This window comes from Primulina tabacum, chromosome 5 (genome assembly GCF_025594145.1).
Source record: "Primulina tabacum isolate GXHZ01 chromosome 5, ASM2559414v2, whole genome shotgun sequence".
Lineage (NCBI taxonomy): Eukaryota > Viridiplantae > Streptophyta > Magnoliopsida > Lamiales > Gesneriaceae > Primulina > Primulina tabacum.
The window spans coordinates 37,067,618-37,086,287 of record NC_134554.1 but is presented as its reverse complement, the minus strand read 5'-3'; the positions used below and the strand labels follow the sequence as shown (position 1 = coordinate 37,086,287).

General features: G+C 32.2%; 3 protein-coding genes and 1 pseudogene across 3 annotated transcripts; 1 reads left to right on the top strand and 3 right to left on the bottom strand.

Moving 5' to 3' along the window:
• Positions 1 to 622: 622 nt before the first annotated feature.
• LOC142544404 (uncharacterized) lies at positions 623 to 1,981 on the bottom strand (annotated as a pseudogene).
• A 1,272-nt stretch (positions 1,982 to 3,253) lies between these two features.
• On the top strand, positions 3,254 to 4,094 carry LOC142544403 (glutathione S-transferase T3-like). The gene is made up of 2 exons (XM_075651456.1): positions 3,254 to 3,547; positions 3,627 to 4,094. The coding sequence occupies exons 1-2, from the start codon at positions 3,254 to 3,256 to the stop codon at positions 4,092 to 4,094; spliced, it is 762 nt and encodes a 253-aa protein (XP_075507571.1).
• A 1,198-nt stretch (positions 4,095 to 5,292) lies between these two features.
• LOC142547547 (UDP-glycosyltransferase 92A1-like) lies at positions 5,293 to 7,544 on the bottom strand. Its single transcript, XM_075655900.1, has one exon. The coding sequence runs from the start codon at positions 6,836 to 6,838 to the stop codon at positions 5,309 to 5,311; it is 1,530 nt and encodes a 509-aa protein (XP_075512015.1). The 5' UTR covers positions 6,839 to 7,544; the 3' UTR covers positions 5,293 to 5,308.
• A 7,706-nt stretch (positions 7,545 to 15,250) lies between these two features.
• On the bottom strand, positions 15,251 to 17,719 carry LOC142547544 (UDP-glycosyltransferase 92A1-like). Its single transcript, XM_075655897.1, has one exon. The coding sequence runs from the start codon at positions 16,898 to 16,900 to the stop codon at positions 15,344 to 15,346; it is 1,557 nt and encodes a 518-aa protein (XP_075512012.1). The 5' UTR covers positions 16,901 to 17,719; the 3' UTR covers positions 15,251 to 15,343.
• Between the last annotated feature and the right edge of the window lie 951 nt (positions 17,720 to 18,670).

Sequence of the window (18,670 nt, the reverse complement as noted above, 5' to 3'; positions counted from 1 at the left end):
GAGAGGGTGGTGGTCATGGTCAGAGGTAAAGACAATGGAATAAGCAGGGAAATAAATTTTGGGAAATTTTTCTCTTTGTGAAAGATTATTGTGAATGTGAGCAATGAAGGGAAAAAAAAAAAAGCAGAAAAGGGATGAAATATTGGACATGAACATAAAAAATCAATTATGATTTTATGATATATTTAAATTGATCATATTTCTTTAATCAAACAAATTTCTTTAGTTTTGTTGACGTTAGAAAATGTGGTATAGATTTTGAATGAAGTTTATAAGGCCATCTCCAACCCATAAAATTGCACCAAAATAGTGCAGTTTCTGCACCAAATATAACATTCATCTCCAACACATTTACTTCAAATCTTACACTAAAAAGTACATTCCTAGAATATTCTTTTTGTTTACTAGTTATTTATAAATTTAACAATAAAATTATAATTAATGTTAACATTAGTATTATAATTATAATTTTATTTTTATTAATAGTTAAATTTATCTATTTGATTCTTATATATATTAACTCTAATATTTATAATACGAATTAATACAAATGCTTCATTATTAAAATTGACATAATTTTAATACATATAATTTATTTTTAGAACTTAATATGAATCCAAATTCAAACATTTGAACAACTATATTCTTCCCACAAATGATCAATTAAAGCATTTCGTAGTGCATAGTGAGCATTTTTGTCTTTTATCTTTTTATATCGAGCGAGAAATTCTTGAAATCTGATATTCTCATCGACAACCATTTCTACATCCGGAGTTGGTGCTTCTCTCATATCTTCAATGGGTGCGTTAAGGTCACGTTCATCTTCGATAATTATTGTGCATTATAATACATGATGTCATTATATCATGTAAATGATGTTTCTTCCAAGCACCTGCTGGAGATGCCACAATCGCAAATCGAGATTGGAGAACACCAAATGCACGCTCCACGTCTTTTCTACATGACTCTTGTTTCATTGCAAAATATTTCTTTTTTGGACCGTGTGGATCATGGATAGATTATACAATAGTTGACCATTTAGGAAAATACCATCAGCCAAGTAATATCTTGTATCATATTCTTTTCCTCCAATTGTATAATGAGCTCGAGGGGCAATACCTTGTGCGATGTTGAAAAATAGATTGGACGATCCCAAAACATTTATGTCATTATTGGATCCGGGCATACCAAAATATGCATGCCATATCCAAAGGTCGTAGTCAGCTACTACTTCTAAAATTATTGTTGGAGAACCACTACGACCTGCATATTGACCCGCCCAAGCCGTTGGACAATTTTTCCACTTCCAATGCATGCAATCAAGACTTCCCAACATTCCAGGGAATCCGCGTTGTTTACCAATATAAAGTAACCTGGCAACATCATCGGCAGTAGGAGATCTCAAGTATTGCTCAGCAAAAACTTCCACCACGGCTCGACAAAAGCGTTGCATGCATTGAATTGCAGTGGACTCTCCAATTTTGATATATTCATCCGTAGCATCCGCGGGTAATGCATAAGCTAAAATTCGCAAAGCAGCAGTTGTTTTTTGAATAGTCGATAGCCCGAGACACCCCACACTATCACTTCTTTGTGTGAAGTAAATATCATGATTCTTTACTTCATCAACTATACGAAGAAAAATATTTCGAGACATTCGAAATCTCCGTCGAAACATTGCTTCGTTATATCTTGGGTTATCGGTAAAGTAATCGTTGAACAGATTACGGTCGGCAATTTCCCGATCACGGTGAATTACTATATGACCTGGTATTGAACCTCCGTGTGTGACTTCTTGCTCTTAGTGGATAATGTAGGTAGCAACCAACTGTTGATCTTGTGCTACAATATTCAATATTGCATTTCGTGTATTATCCAAATTCTCAAAATCATCCATCCAATTAATAGGTGTTTCATCTTCATTATCAGACAATGAAGATGAACTAGAGGATGATGCGTGAAATTGGAAATGAGAATTCATTTTCAAGTTTGTGAGAGCATAGAATGTGGTGTGATAATCTATAGGGGTGGGCAAAGGTCGGTTTGGTCCGGTTTTACTCTACAACGGTTCGGTTTTTCGGTTTTCGGTTTTGAATATCTCTAGTCCAAAACCAAACCATTTTATTACGGTTAGGTTCGGTTTTTTTGTAATACGGTTCGGTTTATACGGTTGGCTAAAATTTGTTGAGAAATAAAATTATATGTCACTTTATGCCTTTAAAATCTAAATCATAGTATTTTTCAAATATTTAATTTGTGAGACTTAATCTTATATATATATATATATATATATATATACATGTGTTGTGTACAAACATGTCATACGAATATAATAACAATATATAACTAATTAACCATGTAAACACAGAAAATGCATGAATCCAACGGAATATTCAGTAATAAGAATGATAACAAAGTGTCAACTAGCTTGAATGAAACACAAATAATCTTACGTAAATATTAAAGAAATATATACAGAAAAAGAGAAAACGTCGACTGATGAGTAGTAAGAAAAAAGAGAAAACGATCAGATTGAAAAATTGAGGGTTAATGATACTAAATTCCTAAATCTGAATAGGTCCGTTATACATAAAAAGTCTTGTACTTACCAATAATATGGCACATTATACATAAAAACCTTATATTTAACAATAATATGGACGGTTCGATTTTTCGGTTTTTTTGGGGATTAAAACCGAAAACCGAACCGAAAAACCGAACTTCATAAATTTTAAATCCATAACCGACCGAAAAACCGATAAAATCGAACAATTTAAACCGAATTATTCGGTTCGGTCGGTTTTATCGGTTTTTCGGATTTTATGCCCACCCCTAATAATCTAGGATATTTCGTCGCATTATATAATAATTTATCAAAAAATATGACCGTTGGATGAGATTTTCTTATCTACAATCTGTCCGTTTAATTAGATTGTGTTATCTACAACCTCATCAGTATTATGACCGTTGGATGAGATTACATCTAATCTTGCCCGTTGGATGATATTACAATCTTATCATCATCTTGACCGTTGGATGAGATTGCCTTATCTAGAATATGGCCGTTGGATTGGATTGTGCTAGCTACAACCATATCAGTATTATGACCGTTGGATGAGATTACATCTGATATTGCCCGTTGGATGAGATTACAATCTTATCTTCTTTCTACTATAAGTAAAATATATCCGATTCATGAGATTATCACAGCTTTAATTTTCATTCCAATCAAATCTTTATTCCAAGCAATTCAATGGCTTCAAATTCTAGAACTGCTTCTTACAATGTCGAAGAAGATAGAGTCTTATGTCATATGTATCTTGATATATCCCAAAATCCTATAATAGGTATCAATCAATCCAAAGATCAGTTTTGGACTCGTATCGAAGAAGCTTACAACATCAACAAACCAAACAATCTACAAGTACGTAGCAAAAGATCATTGCAGTGTCGCATGAGAAATATACTCCGTGAAATTGGAAAACTAAGGGGATGCATTCGTCAAATTGAAACTCTCCGCCCAAGTGGCGCATCAGAAGAGGATATTGTAAGTATTTCTTATTCAACTATTTATTAAATTACAAGTTTAATTTTTTATAAGATAATAGTTGGATATTTTCGTACAGTTAAATCGAGCAAAAGATTTGTTCATGCAAGATGCTGATTTTAGTAAAAGCTTCAAATATGATCATGTGTGGTATATTATGAAAGATATGGAGAAATTCTCGAGTGACATCAATCCAATGAGCGCACCAGCAAGAATGCATGTCACAAGTTTGGACTCGTCACAGTCAGATAGCCAGACACCAAATACTCCAATATCAGGTTCTCCTGGATTACCTCCGTTTTCAATTAATTTAAGTAGTGATGAAAATGCAGGCGGCACTTCATCCCAGCGACCTCTTGGTGTTAAAAAATCTAAACTAAAGAAAAAAAGGGACGACAATGTGTTGGAATTGATATCTACAATGAAAGAAGGGCATCGCGATCTTATAAATGTATTACAAAAAGGATACACTGAACTTCAACAAAGTTATGAGATGAAACTCCTAGCATTGCAAAATGAGCAGCTCAATCAACAAAAAAAAAATTGAAACTAGACAACAACAAATAGCATTAGCAACCCTTCAAGAGGAGAATAAAGTTTTGTACATGGATTTAAGCACGGTAGGTGATCCTGAAATGCGCGAAATTGTTCAAAATGAACGAGCCAAAATTTTGAAAAAAAAAAAGAAATGAAGAACATGGACAACACGAAAATGACACATTTGGGAAATATTTTGGTGATTTTGGAGGATCGGGATCTAATTTAGGAGATTATTGATCATCTACCTTATTTGTCATTTTTATGTTTTTATTCACATTGTTATCTTTGTAATTTTCAATTATGTATTATCTTCGAATTTGTATTCCAATTATGTATTATCTTTGTATTTGTATTTCAATTGGGTATTGTAATTTTAATTTCAAAATTTTGCAATTGATTTTTCTGATATTTTATCAATTATATATTTACGAGAGTTAAAAATATCAAAAATAAAATAAAAAACTAGAAATATTTTTATAAATTTTCTAATATAAAATATAATTAATTTTTTTATGTTTTAATTTTTATTATGAATTATATTTTATATCAACGAGATTTAATTTTAACCATCAATTATATAATATTATTATTAAAAATATTTATTATATATTTATATTAATTAAAAAACATTAAAAAAAATAAAAAAAGGCCCAAACCCAGAGCCAAAATGGCGCTGGGATTCTCCTCTGCGCCAAATTAATGGCGCAGCCTCCATTGAAATGAAAACCCTGCGCTATCATAGCGTTCACGCTATGATAAACGCTATGATAGCGCATGGTTGGAGAAGCCCTAAGCAATTTTGTAGTTCGGTTGGGTTTTTTTCGAACTCACATCGAACATACAGCGAAAAATTTAAAGTTTTACATTTACTACTTCCGGATATTATCGATTGACTTTATTATGAATAGAATTTAGCTAAAATCATATTATTAATGATTTGTTAACACCATAATCATGTTATGCAAAATATTATTTTAAAAATATTTTGTATAATTCATGAAGTTATATAATGTATAATTACTATTCGCTATATTCAACGTGATGTCTACCATCTTCGTTATCATAAGATCAATAACATTATACTCATAGAACCCAAAAAAAAAAAAGTTAAAGTGCAATTAAATCCATGAGATTTTACCAATGGAACCAAAAAAAAGTGCGAAATAAATCTAATTTTCTTAAATATAATTTAAATTTAACTAATCTGATCAATCTTGGAGTTCAAAGTCCTTGGTTCTTGGAGATAAGAGCAGAAACAAAAGCATCCATTGCTTTAACAGAGGAGCCTTCATGGATTTCGTCTTCCCTAACGGCGGATCTAATCAACTCTCCCATTTCCGCCGCCTTTTTCTTCATATCCACCGCTTTAATACCTTCTCCCATTACTGTATCTATAGCTTTTATTACATCCTCCTTGTTCAAACTGCTCTTCGTTCCTCTAGTTAACTCCACACAGACTTCCATTTCCTCCACCAACATCTTCACGTTGTAGGCCTGTTCCGCCGCCAGTGGCCACCCTATGATCGGTACTCCTTGGCTTAAGCTCTCCATGGTTGAATTCCATCCACAATGGCTTAAAAAAGCCGCCGTTGATCGGTGGCAAAGAATTTCCAACTGGGGTGCCCATCCATCTACCATTAGTCCTTGGTTGCTGTTCTTTATTCGTTCCTCGAACCCGTTGGGCAGCCATTTCGAGTCGAACTCGCTTTCTAAGCTGAATCCAATAGGTGGCCTGATGACCCAAATGAATTGTGTTCTACTTTCCTCTAAACCAGTGGCTAATGCCATCATTTGTGTGGTGCTGATGGTGTTTTGAGAGCCGAAAGATATGTACAGAACAGAGCTTTTGGGCTTTGAGTCCAGCCATTCCATGCATTTCTCCGGGGAAAGTCCCGGTTTTCTTCCGGTTTGATGTCCAATCACACGCGTTGGTTTTCGAGTCAGCATTGCTGGTGGAAGGAGTGGCCCGATGCACCAGACCGGGAGTTTTGAGTACTTCTTGAAGAGATCTACTCCGAGCTGTTCGATTTCTTCGGCGGAGTTGCACAGCCATCCGAAAGAATTTAGAGAGAGCCTAATCTGAGGTTGGAAGAATCTTGACCAGGAATCTGTTCCATCTGCAGCTCTTGAGAAGGGATGCAACTGACTGAGATGAAAAAGGCAAGAATCTGGGAAACCCGGAAGATTGAACTCATCGCTTTGGGTTAATCTGTGGGGAAGATTTTCCCACAACGATACATAAGCGGCGGTCCCATAAGCGCCACAAGTGGTGAAAGTTACATTCACCGTGCCGCAAGAGCTAGCAACTTCAGTAGCCCAGCCCATGAAAACATCGGAGATTATGCAAAGCGGAGGGCCGCCATATTTGATCGATACATCGGAAATCAAGCTGCGAAAGGGGGTTTCGAGGGAGATCGAGGCATGACAGAGGTCGATGATTTGGTTAAGGGGCAAGGATTCTGTGTTCTCGATGTTCGGTGGGAGGCCATGTTGGCTGCTATCGAAAGGGAGTTCAAAGAGATGGATATTGGACTGTCTCGTTTGTGGGACTTCCGAGTTTTTGGCTATGGCGGATTTGAGGTACTGAACATTGAGTTGAGTAGTGGCAATGGTGATTTCGAAGCCAAATCTTTGCTGGATTCTGTTAGAAAGAGCTAAGAAAGGGATCAAATGGCCTTGCGCCATGAAAGGCAGCATAACAATGTGCTGCTGCTGCTGCTGCTTCTCTCCGGTGCCTTGGTTGATTTTCATGATTTCTTTGTTCAATCTGTTTTCTTCCACCCCACTCTGCTTTTTCTTATAAACATAGTTTTTATCTTCAAGATTTGAGGTCGGAAATTAAAGGCCGAATGACAAATGGTATAGGCAGAATGACAAATGGGTATAGGCAGAATGACAAATGGTATTGGAATACGTTAAGAGATTATAACTTGGATTTAACTGAACTGAGAAATGGTATATGCAATTTTTTTCATATAATATCTGCTTTGTTCATCTTTATTATATAACAATTTTTAATCCGAAACAAAAATAATCCTAAGTTACTGTGATGTACTCAAAATTTTTTCCCCAGATGGTTGGACAGGTAATTTGGTGCATAGCTCACACAATCTGGATTGGGAATTCAGTTGCATTAGCAGCCTCTGTAGGTCTGATCACGCACCACTTATTCGGTGTTTGGAATGGAGACCGAAGATTAGGCATTCGGTATGGTGAAGCTTCCGAAGTTTTAAAAAGCAGAACTAGTATTACTCCATTTGCTGCTATTCTTGAAGGTCGACAAAAGCTTCCCAAGGACTACTATAAAGAGTTTCTGCGGTTGCCGTATCTTTCGATCACAGCTTTGACCTTGGGGGCATATTTTGCTCACCCACTCATGCAGGCTGCCAGTTTTCGACTTCACTGGTAAATTCATACTGTTCCTCTTACATTTGCTACATCTAAGTGTTTATTATAGAGAATTTATGGTATGTTAATGAAGCAACAACTGGTGGAAGATGGGTATAGGAGGAATCCATTTATACTTTTGTGAAAGCTTTAAATTTTGATGCCTTTGGACTATAGGTGGTATTGATATTATACACAATATTATGATCTACAAACACGAAGATATATAAATATGCTGCAATTACTAAATAACTCTCTTCTGGAAGAGCTTGCTCCCGGACCTCAACCTTTTGTTTTGTACTGACCCTCATTCCGCTCCATTGAACCAGAAATCGAATCCATGATAGTGCATATGTATAATGATAGATTCATCAAACTAATAAGCTCCATAATTTTCGCATGCCAAACTGATGAACTCAATAATTTTCTGTTAATGATCAGGCCTTTCATGTTCATTTTATCTTTCGTCCAAATTAAATGTTCTCAGTCCGTGGATTGCATGTAGAGTTTCTCAAATGTGTAACTAGCATTATTTATTACTTTGAATTTGTTTCAAGCTACATGCAGAAGTGAGCTTTCATGCTCTGTTTTAGTGCAGAAAATCTTATCTAATTCACTTGTTTTCAGCTTTAGAATATGAATGGTAATCATATTTCTTCAGTTTAAACCAACATTAGTTGTGATTCTGCTAAAGTGTTTCGAACTTCAAAATTGTGCTTCTCATCTCATCATATGGAATAGGACTACAGTTTCTTTGTTCTTCATCAAGTAAATTGTTGTTGAACGATCTGACTCAATGACTACCTGTTGTATCTCCTATATACTCTATATTTATCAGACTAGTGCAAAAGATGTATTTTCAAGGACTTTCCAATGTATTAAAAGCTGATAATAACTAAGACGTGTTTCCAACCTTTTGATTTGTAAAAAAACACATCTCATTTTCACTCCAGCTTGATTCATGCATGCACCATTACTGCATCTTCCATTAGAAACTAGTCACATCACCTTTATTAAGTCATCTACTAAATTCTACACACCCCACCCAAATAAACCCTTGGCATTATCTTGATTTCCAGTTGGGTAAAGCTGATGTTGTGCAACTCACAGGTTCATAAACTTGTTGATCTTTCTGCATTTCCGGATAGGGAATCGATGTGGTATCTTGAAGTCATGGAGGCTTTCAAGCTCTTTTACCAACCTATGTTCCAACACTGATGTAGTAGATAGGTAGGTATATAGGTACAGAGGAACTATTCTTCTGAGCCCTGGATCCCCCTAAACACCTAGTGGATCTTTTAAAAAATTGCTATGATGCATATTTTTTGAATGGCTTTACAGCCTGAGTCAGCATTGGAAGCTTCAAAATTTTAGATAATTTTGATTCATTTTCATAATATTTGTAGTTCTCTAGAAGTTTGTTTTATAATATGTACTATAGTTTATTAGATGTAATCATGGCCTAACAATCGAAAAATATGTATAATTTGAAGGGATTAATGGGTAACACAAATGTTGCATTTGAATTGGGTCATTTGAAATACAGTGGTTTCAAATTTATTTTCATTGTTAAATAAGTTAAATATAATAAATTATAACGATCATAGGTCGTAGGTTGATCCAACATGAGTTTCAACTCATACTAATGCACTACTTTTAGTCATAGGTCGTAGTTAGTTTAGCATAAAACATAGTCCATGATCATATACCGTCACTCATTAAATATCTCACATCTGGAAAGTGATTTTTTTCGTCTTTCTCAACACTCGAACCCAGGTATGGGTTGAGGCTCATGTCGGGTAAGAAACTCAAATCAATTGTTACTTATTTACACTATTACACATATCATAATCGATTTCAAATGACTTTAATATTCTAACGATTTGAATTTGATCGTTATTAATATAATTATAGTGTAAGTAAAATCTTAGATGTATTAGAATTTTTGTTGTGTAATTTGTTTAATAAAGAAATTATATTTAAATAAATGGATTGAAATTTTCTCATCCAAACATATTCAAAAATTATTTGCGGGAGAAAAGGAGAGGGTGGTGGTCATGGTCAGAGGTAAAGACAACGACATAAGCAGGGAAATAAATTTTGGGAAATTTTTCTCTTTGTAAAAGATTATTGTGAATGTGAGCAATGAAGGGAAAAAGAAAAGAAAAGGGATGAAATATTGGACATGAACATAAAAAATCAATTATGATTTTAGCATATATTTAAATTGATCATATTTCTTTTAATCAAACAAATTTCTTTAGTTTTGTTAATGTTAGAAAATGTGTTATAGATTTTGAATGAAGTTTATAAGCAATTTTGTAGTTCGGTTGGGTTTTTCTGGAACTCATATCAAACATACAACAGAAAATTTAAAATTTTTCATTTACCACTACCGGAGATTATCGATTGACTTTATTATGAATAGAATTTAGCTAAAATCATATTATTAATGATTTGTTAACACCATAATCATGTTATGCAAAACATTATTTTAAAAAATATTATCTAGAATAAAACAAAATTATTCAACATAAGTATATATAGAACTAGAAAAATGCACGTGCATTGCACGTGAGAACATAAACTGCTGAAGATATACGAAATTTTGATCATATTTAAATGAATTAAAACATGGCTAATAACATTTATCAATTGAAACAAATCAAGCAACAAAAAATAAAAAAAAACATGACCATAGACGTTATATGAATTGGAGAAGTTATCTTATCCACTTGACACACTTTTCAATATGCTTCTTAGTTTAATTTGACAACTCAACAACTCTTTGTCGTAGTTTTTTATAATATGCATATAACCATTTTGGTATATTCAACAAGTATCTGATCGTTTTTAACATCTACTATGTTATTTACAATCTTCATCTGAGATCTGACATGCTCGTAGCTTGCTTCCTTATCACGGTATTTTTTCGGTTTTCTACATTGTTTTTATCTGATAATCTTATTTTTCCGACTATTTGTTTTGTTGTTAAATAATTTTTCAGTTTTTGACAATCATCAACTATAACTCTTAAGAAAACATGCTTTTAGTCGTGAAGAATTTTACTTGTGACTAAAAGTATGCATAACCTATATATTCTTCAACAACATAATCAATAAATAGTATTGCACCTTTTTCAAACATTGTGATATTTGTGATATCATTTTTATATATTTAGTATCAATATTGTCAACATATAGCTATAAGGTTAATAAATTTTTAACAACTATTTCAGTATTTCTCAATTATTGTGATAAAAAATACTTGAAAATCTCTTCAAATGACTATATCTTAGAATTGTGTCCTCGTTTAATTTGACGTAATTCAGGAATGTCATCTCGTTGGTCATTTTTTTGAAAGCTTTAGAACAATGATTGCGTGAATCATGTCATGAGGATGATATAGTTTCAATCTAATTTGTTGTGTCTAGAACATAATATTATATTATTCATTGAAACAAAACAAATTTTCTTCTATTGATTTTACATTTTGTTTTATAATATTTTATATCTTATGGAATGACATACAAAACTAATAACTGTATTTTTAAAAACCTTGAGAAAAGACACGAATAACGTAATTAAGATATGCGTATGAGATATCATTCAAATAAATGTCAAAGTATTTGTCTTATTCAATATCTCATCTAATAATACAACTGTTTATATTTCATAAGCATTTTATGATAGTCAAAATTAATTTTATGAAATATTATAGAATTCTATTTGAATTTCAATATTTGGGTAAGTGAATTTATTTGGCGATGAGTTTTCTATTCTAGCATCATATATCTTATGAATTAATTGGTTAGACACTTCGACTAAAAAAGATACAAAAACAACATTTTAGCCACTTCGAAATATATCGAGATAATATTGGAGGAAATAAAGTGAAATGGCTCAATGTCTCAATAAAATGCACAAAATTGATTTATTGTATCCACAACGCTTTAGAATTATTCTCATACCATTATAAATAGAATGAGAATTATGCACATTTTGTTTTTCATGTATTTTTTCTGACTGAAGAATTTTTTCTTTTTGAAAAACTATTTTATTTTTTAGAAATATTGGCATTTTATATAGAATCCATATGTCGCAAACCATGAAGTAGAACCATAATCACTATATAACACTTAACGTACACATACAATTCTTCAATTTCTTCTTCATTGTGCTTCATTGAAATTTAAATCTGAATCATTCTTGATCTTAACATTTTGCTTTAAATACGATTTAATATATATGTATATGTTTCATGTTGCTTAGTTAGACCTAATTTCAAATATCTATAAAAAATGTGCTTGAATTATATCATACAGAAATTATGACATATTAATACGCAACATTATTTTTTATTTAACATGTCTTTTTTCATCCACTATATTTGTCTTAACTTTTTTGTTCAAAATTTGACGCATTTCGTAGACTATATGTATGAAGAACCAATAAATTATATATTTCACAGAAGCCATCTATTATCCTCTTCGTAGAACAGAAGACCCAAAATACATGGCTTGATTGGTGTACTCTCATACTTATTTTCATATAAAAAACAAGGCACATCATATAATATCAGAAAAAGCAATTACCGCCAACAATATTAACCAAAATGAATAAAAAAATCATAACACAAACAAACTCGATAAGAGAAAAATGATTACTCAAAGTTTAAAATAATTTATTTAGTACAATAACACATAAATGGAAGAATATACGAGCAACAAAAAGCACAAATCACTCTCAAATTAAATACTAACTCATATTATTCACAATTTGTATAAATTTTTTAATATTTTTTTCAAATAAAGAGAAGGCGCCTTATTAACGTCATTATTTCATAGATATTCCACATCTTATAAAAAAAAAACACACAAAGAAAAAAATGGTGCCTCGAAATCATCATGAAAAAATCCTTCAATAAAACCATTAAGAAAAATAGTCGTAAAAATATAATATAATATAAAGTCACACAATTTTTCTTAAACCAAAGAAAAATATTAGACCGTTGAGAAAATATATCTAGCAACAACAAATCATGCGTTAACTGGTGATATAATTAAAATTTAGAATCATGCATAATCATTGAATTAGAACAAAAAACTGCATGCAAAAAATTTACTGGATATTATATCTTTTAACAATTTATCCATGTTTATCGTCCACAAGAGGACTCCTAAACGTACCGAATTTTTTTAGTCCACCTATTATTTTCACAATAAATATTACTACAAAAATAATATAAGCAAGCACATAAAAACTCAAATTCAAATACTTTCTATCAATCTAAATACAAAAATTTTGAATAGAGAATACAATAATGTCGTAAAAAATTTTAAATATTGATTTATAGAGGATTCTGGAAAAACATTTGTCTCAATAAATAAAAAAATATTATCTCTTGATATTCTGATACATAAGGTAAAAACAAAAAAAATATTTCGGTATTTTTAATATTTTCTAAGTCACTTCAAACTAAGTAATCTAAGCAACAGAAAACATGCATTATGTGTTTAAAAATTAACAAAATATCTCAACAATAAAAAAATTGAAAAATAACCATTTTCGTGGGATATGTGTTTTGTTTTCTATTTTTTTCGGCAAACAAACAAATCACATAAACAATCCAAACACAACATGATCAATACAAATGACATATAACAATAAAATATGTTAACGCTAGGGTAAAAAACTCCTCTCATTGCAAGAACACAAAATGATCAAATGGATCATATTATTTAATAATATTTATTTAGCAGCATTTATAAAAAAATCGACTAAATAGCTTAAAAACAGTGTTTGAAATCACTTACATTAAATAATTTCTCTCAATCACGTATCTCTATTGACACATACAGAGTCTGAAAATATATTTATCTAAATGGGAGAAAGAAGTTTTATATGACCTTAATATTTATTAAGAATTTATTTTTATTCAATCTGACTCACCTTCTTTCGTCTTCCCATTATTACCAATCATTAATATGGTCGAGATTTTCCATGAATTTGACAGCAATGTATAAATTTAAGTAACTAAAATTAAATTTAAAAGTAAATTAAAATAATAATTAGTTCGATTGAGTTAAGTACACTATTAATGATCCTATTAAACTAACATAAAAAAGATTTAAATAACATCATTAACATGACAAATTGTAAAACAAAAAATAGTAAAATAGTAAGCTCACAAAAGTAATTCATATATTTGATAGATTAATAGATAAAATATTATTTTATAATATTTATTTAGCATCATATATCGAAAATTAACTAAATAGCTTAAATGTTTACATTTAAATCACTTACATACAACATTTTCTCATAATCACGTATCTCTTCTGATACATAAGTAGTCTAAAAATATCTATATTCTAAATGGGAAAAAAATGTTTTATATGACCTTAATATTTATTAATAATTTATTTTATTCAATCACACTCATCTCCATTCGTCTTCTCATTATTACCTTAATGTTTGTAATATTAATTTTTATTTAGTGATTTTCTATGAATTTAATGTCAATGTAAAATATATTAAAGTAATTAATTTTAAATTTAAAAGTAAAATTAAAATTATAATAATAAATAGCTTGATTGAGTTAAGCACTCTATTAATAATCATATTAAACTAACATAGAAATAATTTAAAGAACCTCATGAACATGAAAAATTATAAACAAACAAAATGATAAAATAGTAAGTTAAAAATAAAAATCATATATTTATAATATTATTTATTTTTTATTATTTATAATAGTAATATATGTTGGTACTTTTAGCAAATTTTTTAAATGTATAACATTATGATAAGGATTTTTGACGGAAATGTATAAAATTAATTAAATTAAATTTGAAAGTAAAATCAAGTCATATATTTATAATAGTAATAATATATGTTAGTAATATTAACAATTTTTTTAAATGTGTAACATTATGGTAAGGATTTTCAATGAGTTTGACGGAAATGTATAAAATTAAGTAATTAAATTAAATTTGAAAGTAAAATCAAAATAATAATTAATTAAATTAAATTTGAAAATAAAATCAAAATAATAATTATCTTGTTTGAGTTAAGTACACTATTAATGACTATATTAAACCAACATAGAAAATGACTTAAACAACCTCATGAATATAATAAATTGTAAAACAAATAAAATGATAAAATAATAAACTCAAAATAATAATTATCTTGTTTGAGTTTAGTACATTATTAATGACTATATTAAATCAACATAGAAAATGACTTAAAGAACCTCATTAAAATGATAAATTGTAAAACAAATAAAATAGTAAAATAATAAACTCACAATTTAAACTCATAACTCATATATTTATAATAGTATTAGATTAGATTTATTAGTTAATTTTTTTAATACAATGAGTATGACAATTATTTATTAAAATTTGATTTTTAAATAAATATATCAAATCTTGAAAATAAAAATATGCACCTAATTAAATTTAATGACAATAAGTAGACTTAAAAGCAATTTAAGCTAAGAATAAAATTAACTTTTAATTGGATAATGTATCAATTAAACAATTAACATAGTTCTTTGTCAATTTTCCTACCAATTTTTTTACTCCTAAATATATGTATAGATAATAATAATGACGATAATATAACATAATAATACAACAAAAATATGATTAGAATCAAATTAATCCAAAAATATATTGAATAGTTACTATTCGCAATATTAAACGTTGTCATGTCATTAATCTTCGTTCCAATGATTCAAACACTATACCAATGGAACCCAAAAAAAAACAAAGTAAAAGTGCAATTAGATCCATAAGATTTTACCAATGGAACCAAAAAAAAGTGCAAAATAAAATCTAATTTTCTTAAATATAATTTAAATTTAACTAATCTGATCAATCTTGGAGTTCAAAGCCCTTGGGTTCTTGGAGATAAGAGCAGAAACAAAAGCATCCATTGCTTTAACAGAGGAGCCTTCGTGGATTCCGTCTTCCCTAACGGCGGATCTAATCAACTCTCCCATTTCCGCCGCCTTTTTATTCATATCCACCGCTTTAATACCTTCTCCCATTACAGTATCTATAGCTTTTATTACATCCTCCTTGCTCAAACTGCTCTTGGTTCCTCTAGTTAACTCCACACAGACTTCCATTTCCTCCACCAACATCTTCACGTTGTAGGCCTGTTCCGCCGCCAGTGGCCACCCGATGATCGGTACTCCTTGGCTTAAGCTCTCCATGGTTGAATTCCATCCACAATGGCTTAAAAAAGCCGCCGTTGATCGGTGGCAAAGAATTTCCAACTGGGGTGCCCATCCATCTACCATTAGTCCTTGGTTGCTGTTCTTTATTCGTTCCTCGAACCCGTTGGGCAGCCATTTCGAGTCGAACTCGCTTTCTAAGCTGAATCCAATAGGTGGCCTGATGACCCAAATGAATTGTGTTCTACTTTCCTCTAAACCAGTGGCTAATGCCATCATTTGTGTGGTGCTGATGGTGTTTTGAGAGCCGAAAGATATGTACAGAACAGAGCTTTTGGGCTTTGAGTCCAGCCATTCCATGCATTTCTCCGGGGAAAGTCCCGGTTTTCTTCCGGTTTGATGTCCAATCACACGCGTTGGTTTTCGAGTCAGCATTGCTGGTGGAAGGAGTGGCCCGATGCACCAGACCGGGAGTTTTGAGTACTTCTTGAAGAGATCTACTCCGAGCTGTTCGATTTCTTCGGCGGAGTTGCACAGCCATCCGAAAGAATTTAGAGAGAGCCTAATCTGAGGTTGGAAGAATCTTGACCAGGAATCTGTTCCATCTGCAGCTCTTGAGAAGGGATGCAACTGACTGAGATGAAAAAGGCAAGAATCTGGGAAACCCGGAAGATTGAACTCATCGCTTTGGGTTAATCTGTGGGGAAGATTTTCCCACAACGATACATAAGCGGCGGTCCCATAAGCGCCACAAGTGGTGAAAGTTACATTCACCGTGCCGCAAGAGCTAGCAACTTCAGTAGCCCAGCCCATGAAAACATCGGAGATTATGCAAAGCGGAGGGCCGCCATATTTGATCGATACATCGGAAATCAAGCTGCGAAAGGGGGTTTCGAGGGAGATCGAGGCATGACAGAGGTCGATGATTTGGTTAAGGGGCAAGGATTCTGTGTTCTCGATGTTCGGTGGGAGGCCATGTTGGCTGCTATCGAAAGGGAGTTCAAAGAGATGGATATTGGACTGTCTCGTTTGTGGGACTTCCGAGTTTTTGGCTATGGCGGATTTGAGGTACTGAACATTGAGTTGAGTAGTGGCAATGGTGATTTCGAAGCCAAATCTTTGCTGGATTCTGTTAGAAAGAGCTAAGAAAGGGATCAAATGGCCTTGCGCCATGAAAGGCAGCATAACAATGTGCTGCTGCTGCTGCTGCTTCTCTCCGGTGCCTTGGTTGATTTTCATGATTTCTTTGTTCAATCTGTTTTCTTCCACCCCACTCTGCTTTTTCTTATAAACATAGTTTTTATCTTCAAGATTTGAGGTCGGAAATTAAAGGCCGAATGACAAATGGTATAGGCAGAATGACAAATGGTATTGGAATACGTTAAGAGATTATAACTTGGATTTAACTGAACTGAGAAATGGTATATGCAATTTTTTTCATATAATATCTGCTTTGTTCATCTTTATTATATAACAATTTTTAATCCGAAACAAAAATAATCCTAAGTTACTGTGATGTACTCAAAATTTTTTCCCCAGATGGTTGGACAGGTAATTTGGTGCATAGCTCACACAATCTGGATTGGGAATTCAGTTGCATTAGCAGCCTCTGTAGGTCTGATCACGCACCACTTATTCGGTGTTTGGAATGGAGACCGAAGATTAGGCATTCGGTATGGTGAAGCTTCCGAAGTTTTAAAAAGCAGAACTAGTATTACTCCATTTGCTGCTATTCTTGAAGGTCGACAAAAGCTTCCCAAGGACTACTATAAAGAGTTTCTGCGGTTGCCGTATCTTTCGATCACAGCTTTGACCTTGGGGGCATATTTTGCTCACCCACTCATGCAGGCTGCCAGTTTTCGACTTCACTGGTAAATTCATACTGTTCCTCTTACATTTGCTACATCTAAGTGTTTATTATAGAGAATTTATGGTATGTTAATGAAGCAACAACTGGTGGAAGATGGGTATAGGAGGAATCCATTTATACTTTTGTGAAAGCTTTAAATTTTGATGCCTTTGGACTATAGGTGGTATTGATATTATACACAATATTATGATCTACAAACACGAAGATATATAAATATGCTGCAATTACTAAATAACTCTCTTCTGGAAGAGCTTGCTCCCGGACCTCAACCTTATGTTTTGTACTGACCCTCATTCCGCTCCATTGAACCAGAAATCGAATCCATGATAGTGCATATGTATAATGATAGATTCATCAAACTAATAAGCTCCATAATTTTCGCATGCCAAACTGATGAACTCAATAATTTTCTGTTAATGATCAGGCCTTTCATGTTCATTTTATCTTTCGTCCAAATAAATGTTCTCAGTCCGTGGATTGCATGTAGAGTTTCTCAAATGTGTAACTAGCATTATTTATTACTTTGAATTTGTTTCAAGCTACATGCAGAAGTGAGCTTTCATGCTCTGTTTTAGTGCAGAAAATCTTATCTAATTCACTTGTTTTCAGCTTTAGAATATGAATGGTAATCATATTTCTTCAGTTTAAACCAACATTAGTTGTGATTCTGCTAAAGTGTTTCGAACTTCAAAATTGTGCTTCTCATCTCATCATATGGAATAGGACTACAGTTTCTTTGTTCTTCATCAAGTAAATTGTTGTTGAACGATCTGACTCAATGACTACCTGTTGTATCTCCTATATACTCTATATTTATCAGACTAGTGCAAAAGATGTATTTTCAAGGACTTTCCAATGTATTAAAAGCTGATAATAACTAAGACGTGTTTCCAACCTTTTGATTTGTAAAAAAACACATCTCATTTTCACTCCAGCTTGATTCATGCATGCACCATTACTGCATCTTCCATTAGAAACTAGTCACATCACCTTTATTAAGTCATCTACTAAATTCTACACACCCCACCCAAATAAACCCTTGGCATTATCTTGATTTCCAGTTGGGTAAAGCTGATGTTGTGCAACTCACAGGTTCATAAACTTGTTGATCTTTCTGCATTTCCGGATAGGGAATCGAT

What these genes read in the sequence shown, in the direction of transcription:
- LOC142544403 (XM_075651456.1), top strand. Translation starts at nt 3,254, where the DNA reads ATGGCTTCAAATTCTAGAACTGCTTCTTACAATGTCGAAGAAGATAGA. An exon ending in GCGCATCAGAAGAGGATATT is followed by an intron (nt 3,548 to 3,626) that starts GTAAGTATTTCT and finishes ATTTTCGTACAG; the next exon opens with TTAAATCGAGCAAAAGATTT.
- LOC142547544 (XM_075655897.1), bottom strand. Translation starts at nt 16,900, where the DNA reads ATGAAAATCAACCAAGGCACCGGAGAGAAGCAGCAGCAGCAGCAGCAC.
- LOC142547547 (XM_075655900.1), bottom strand. Translation starts at nt 6,838, where the DNA reads ATGAAAATCAACCAAGGCACCGGAGAGAAGCAGCAGCAGCAGCAGCAC.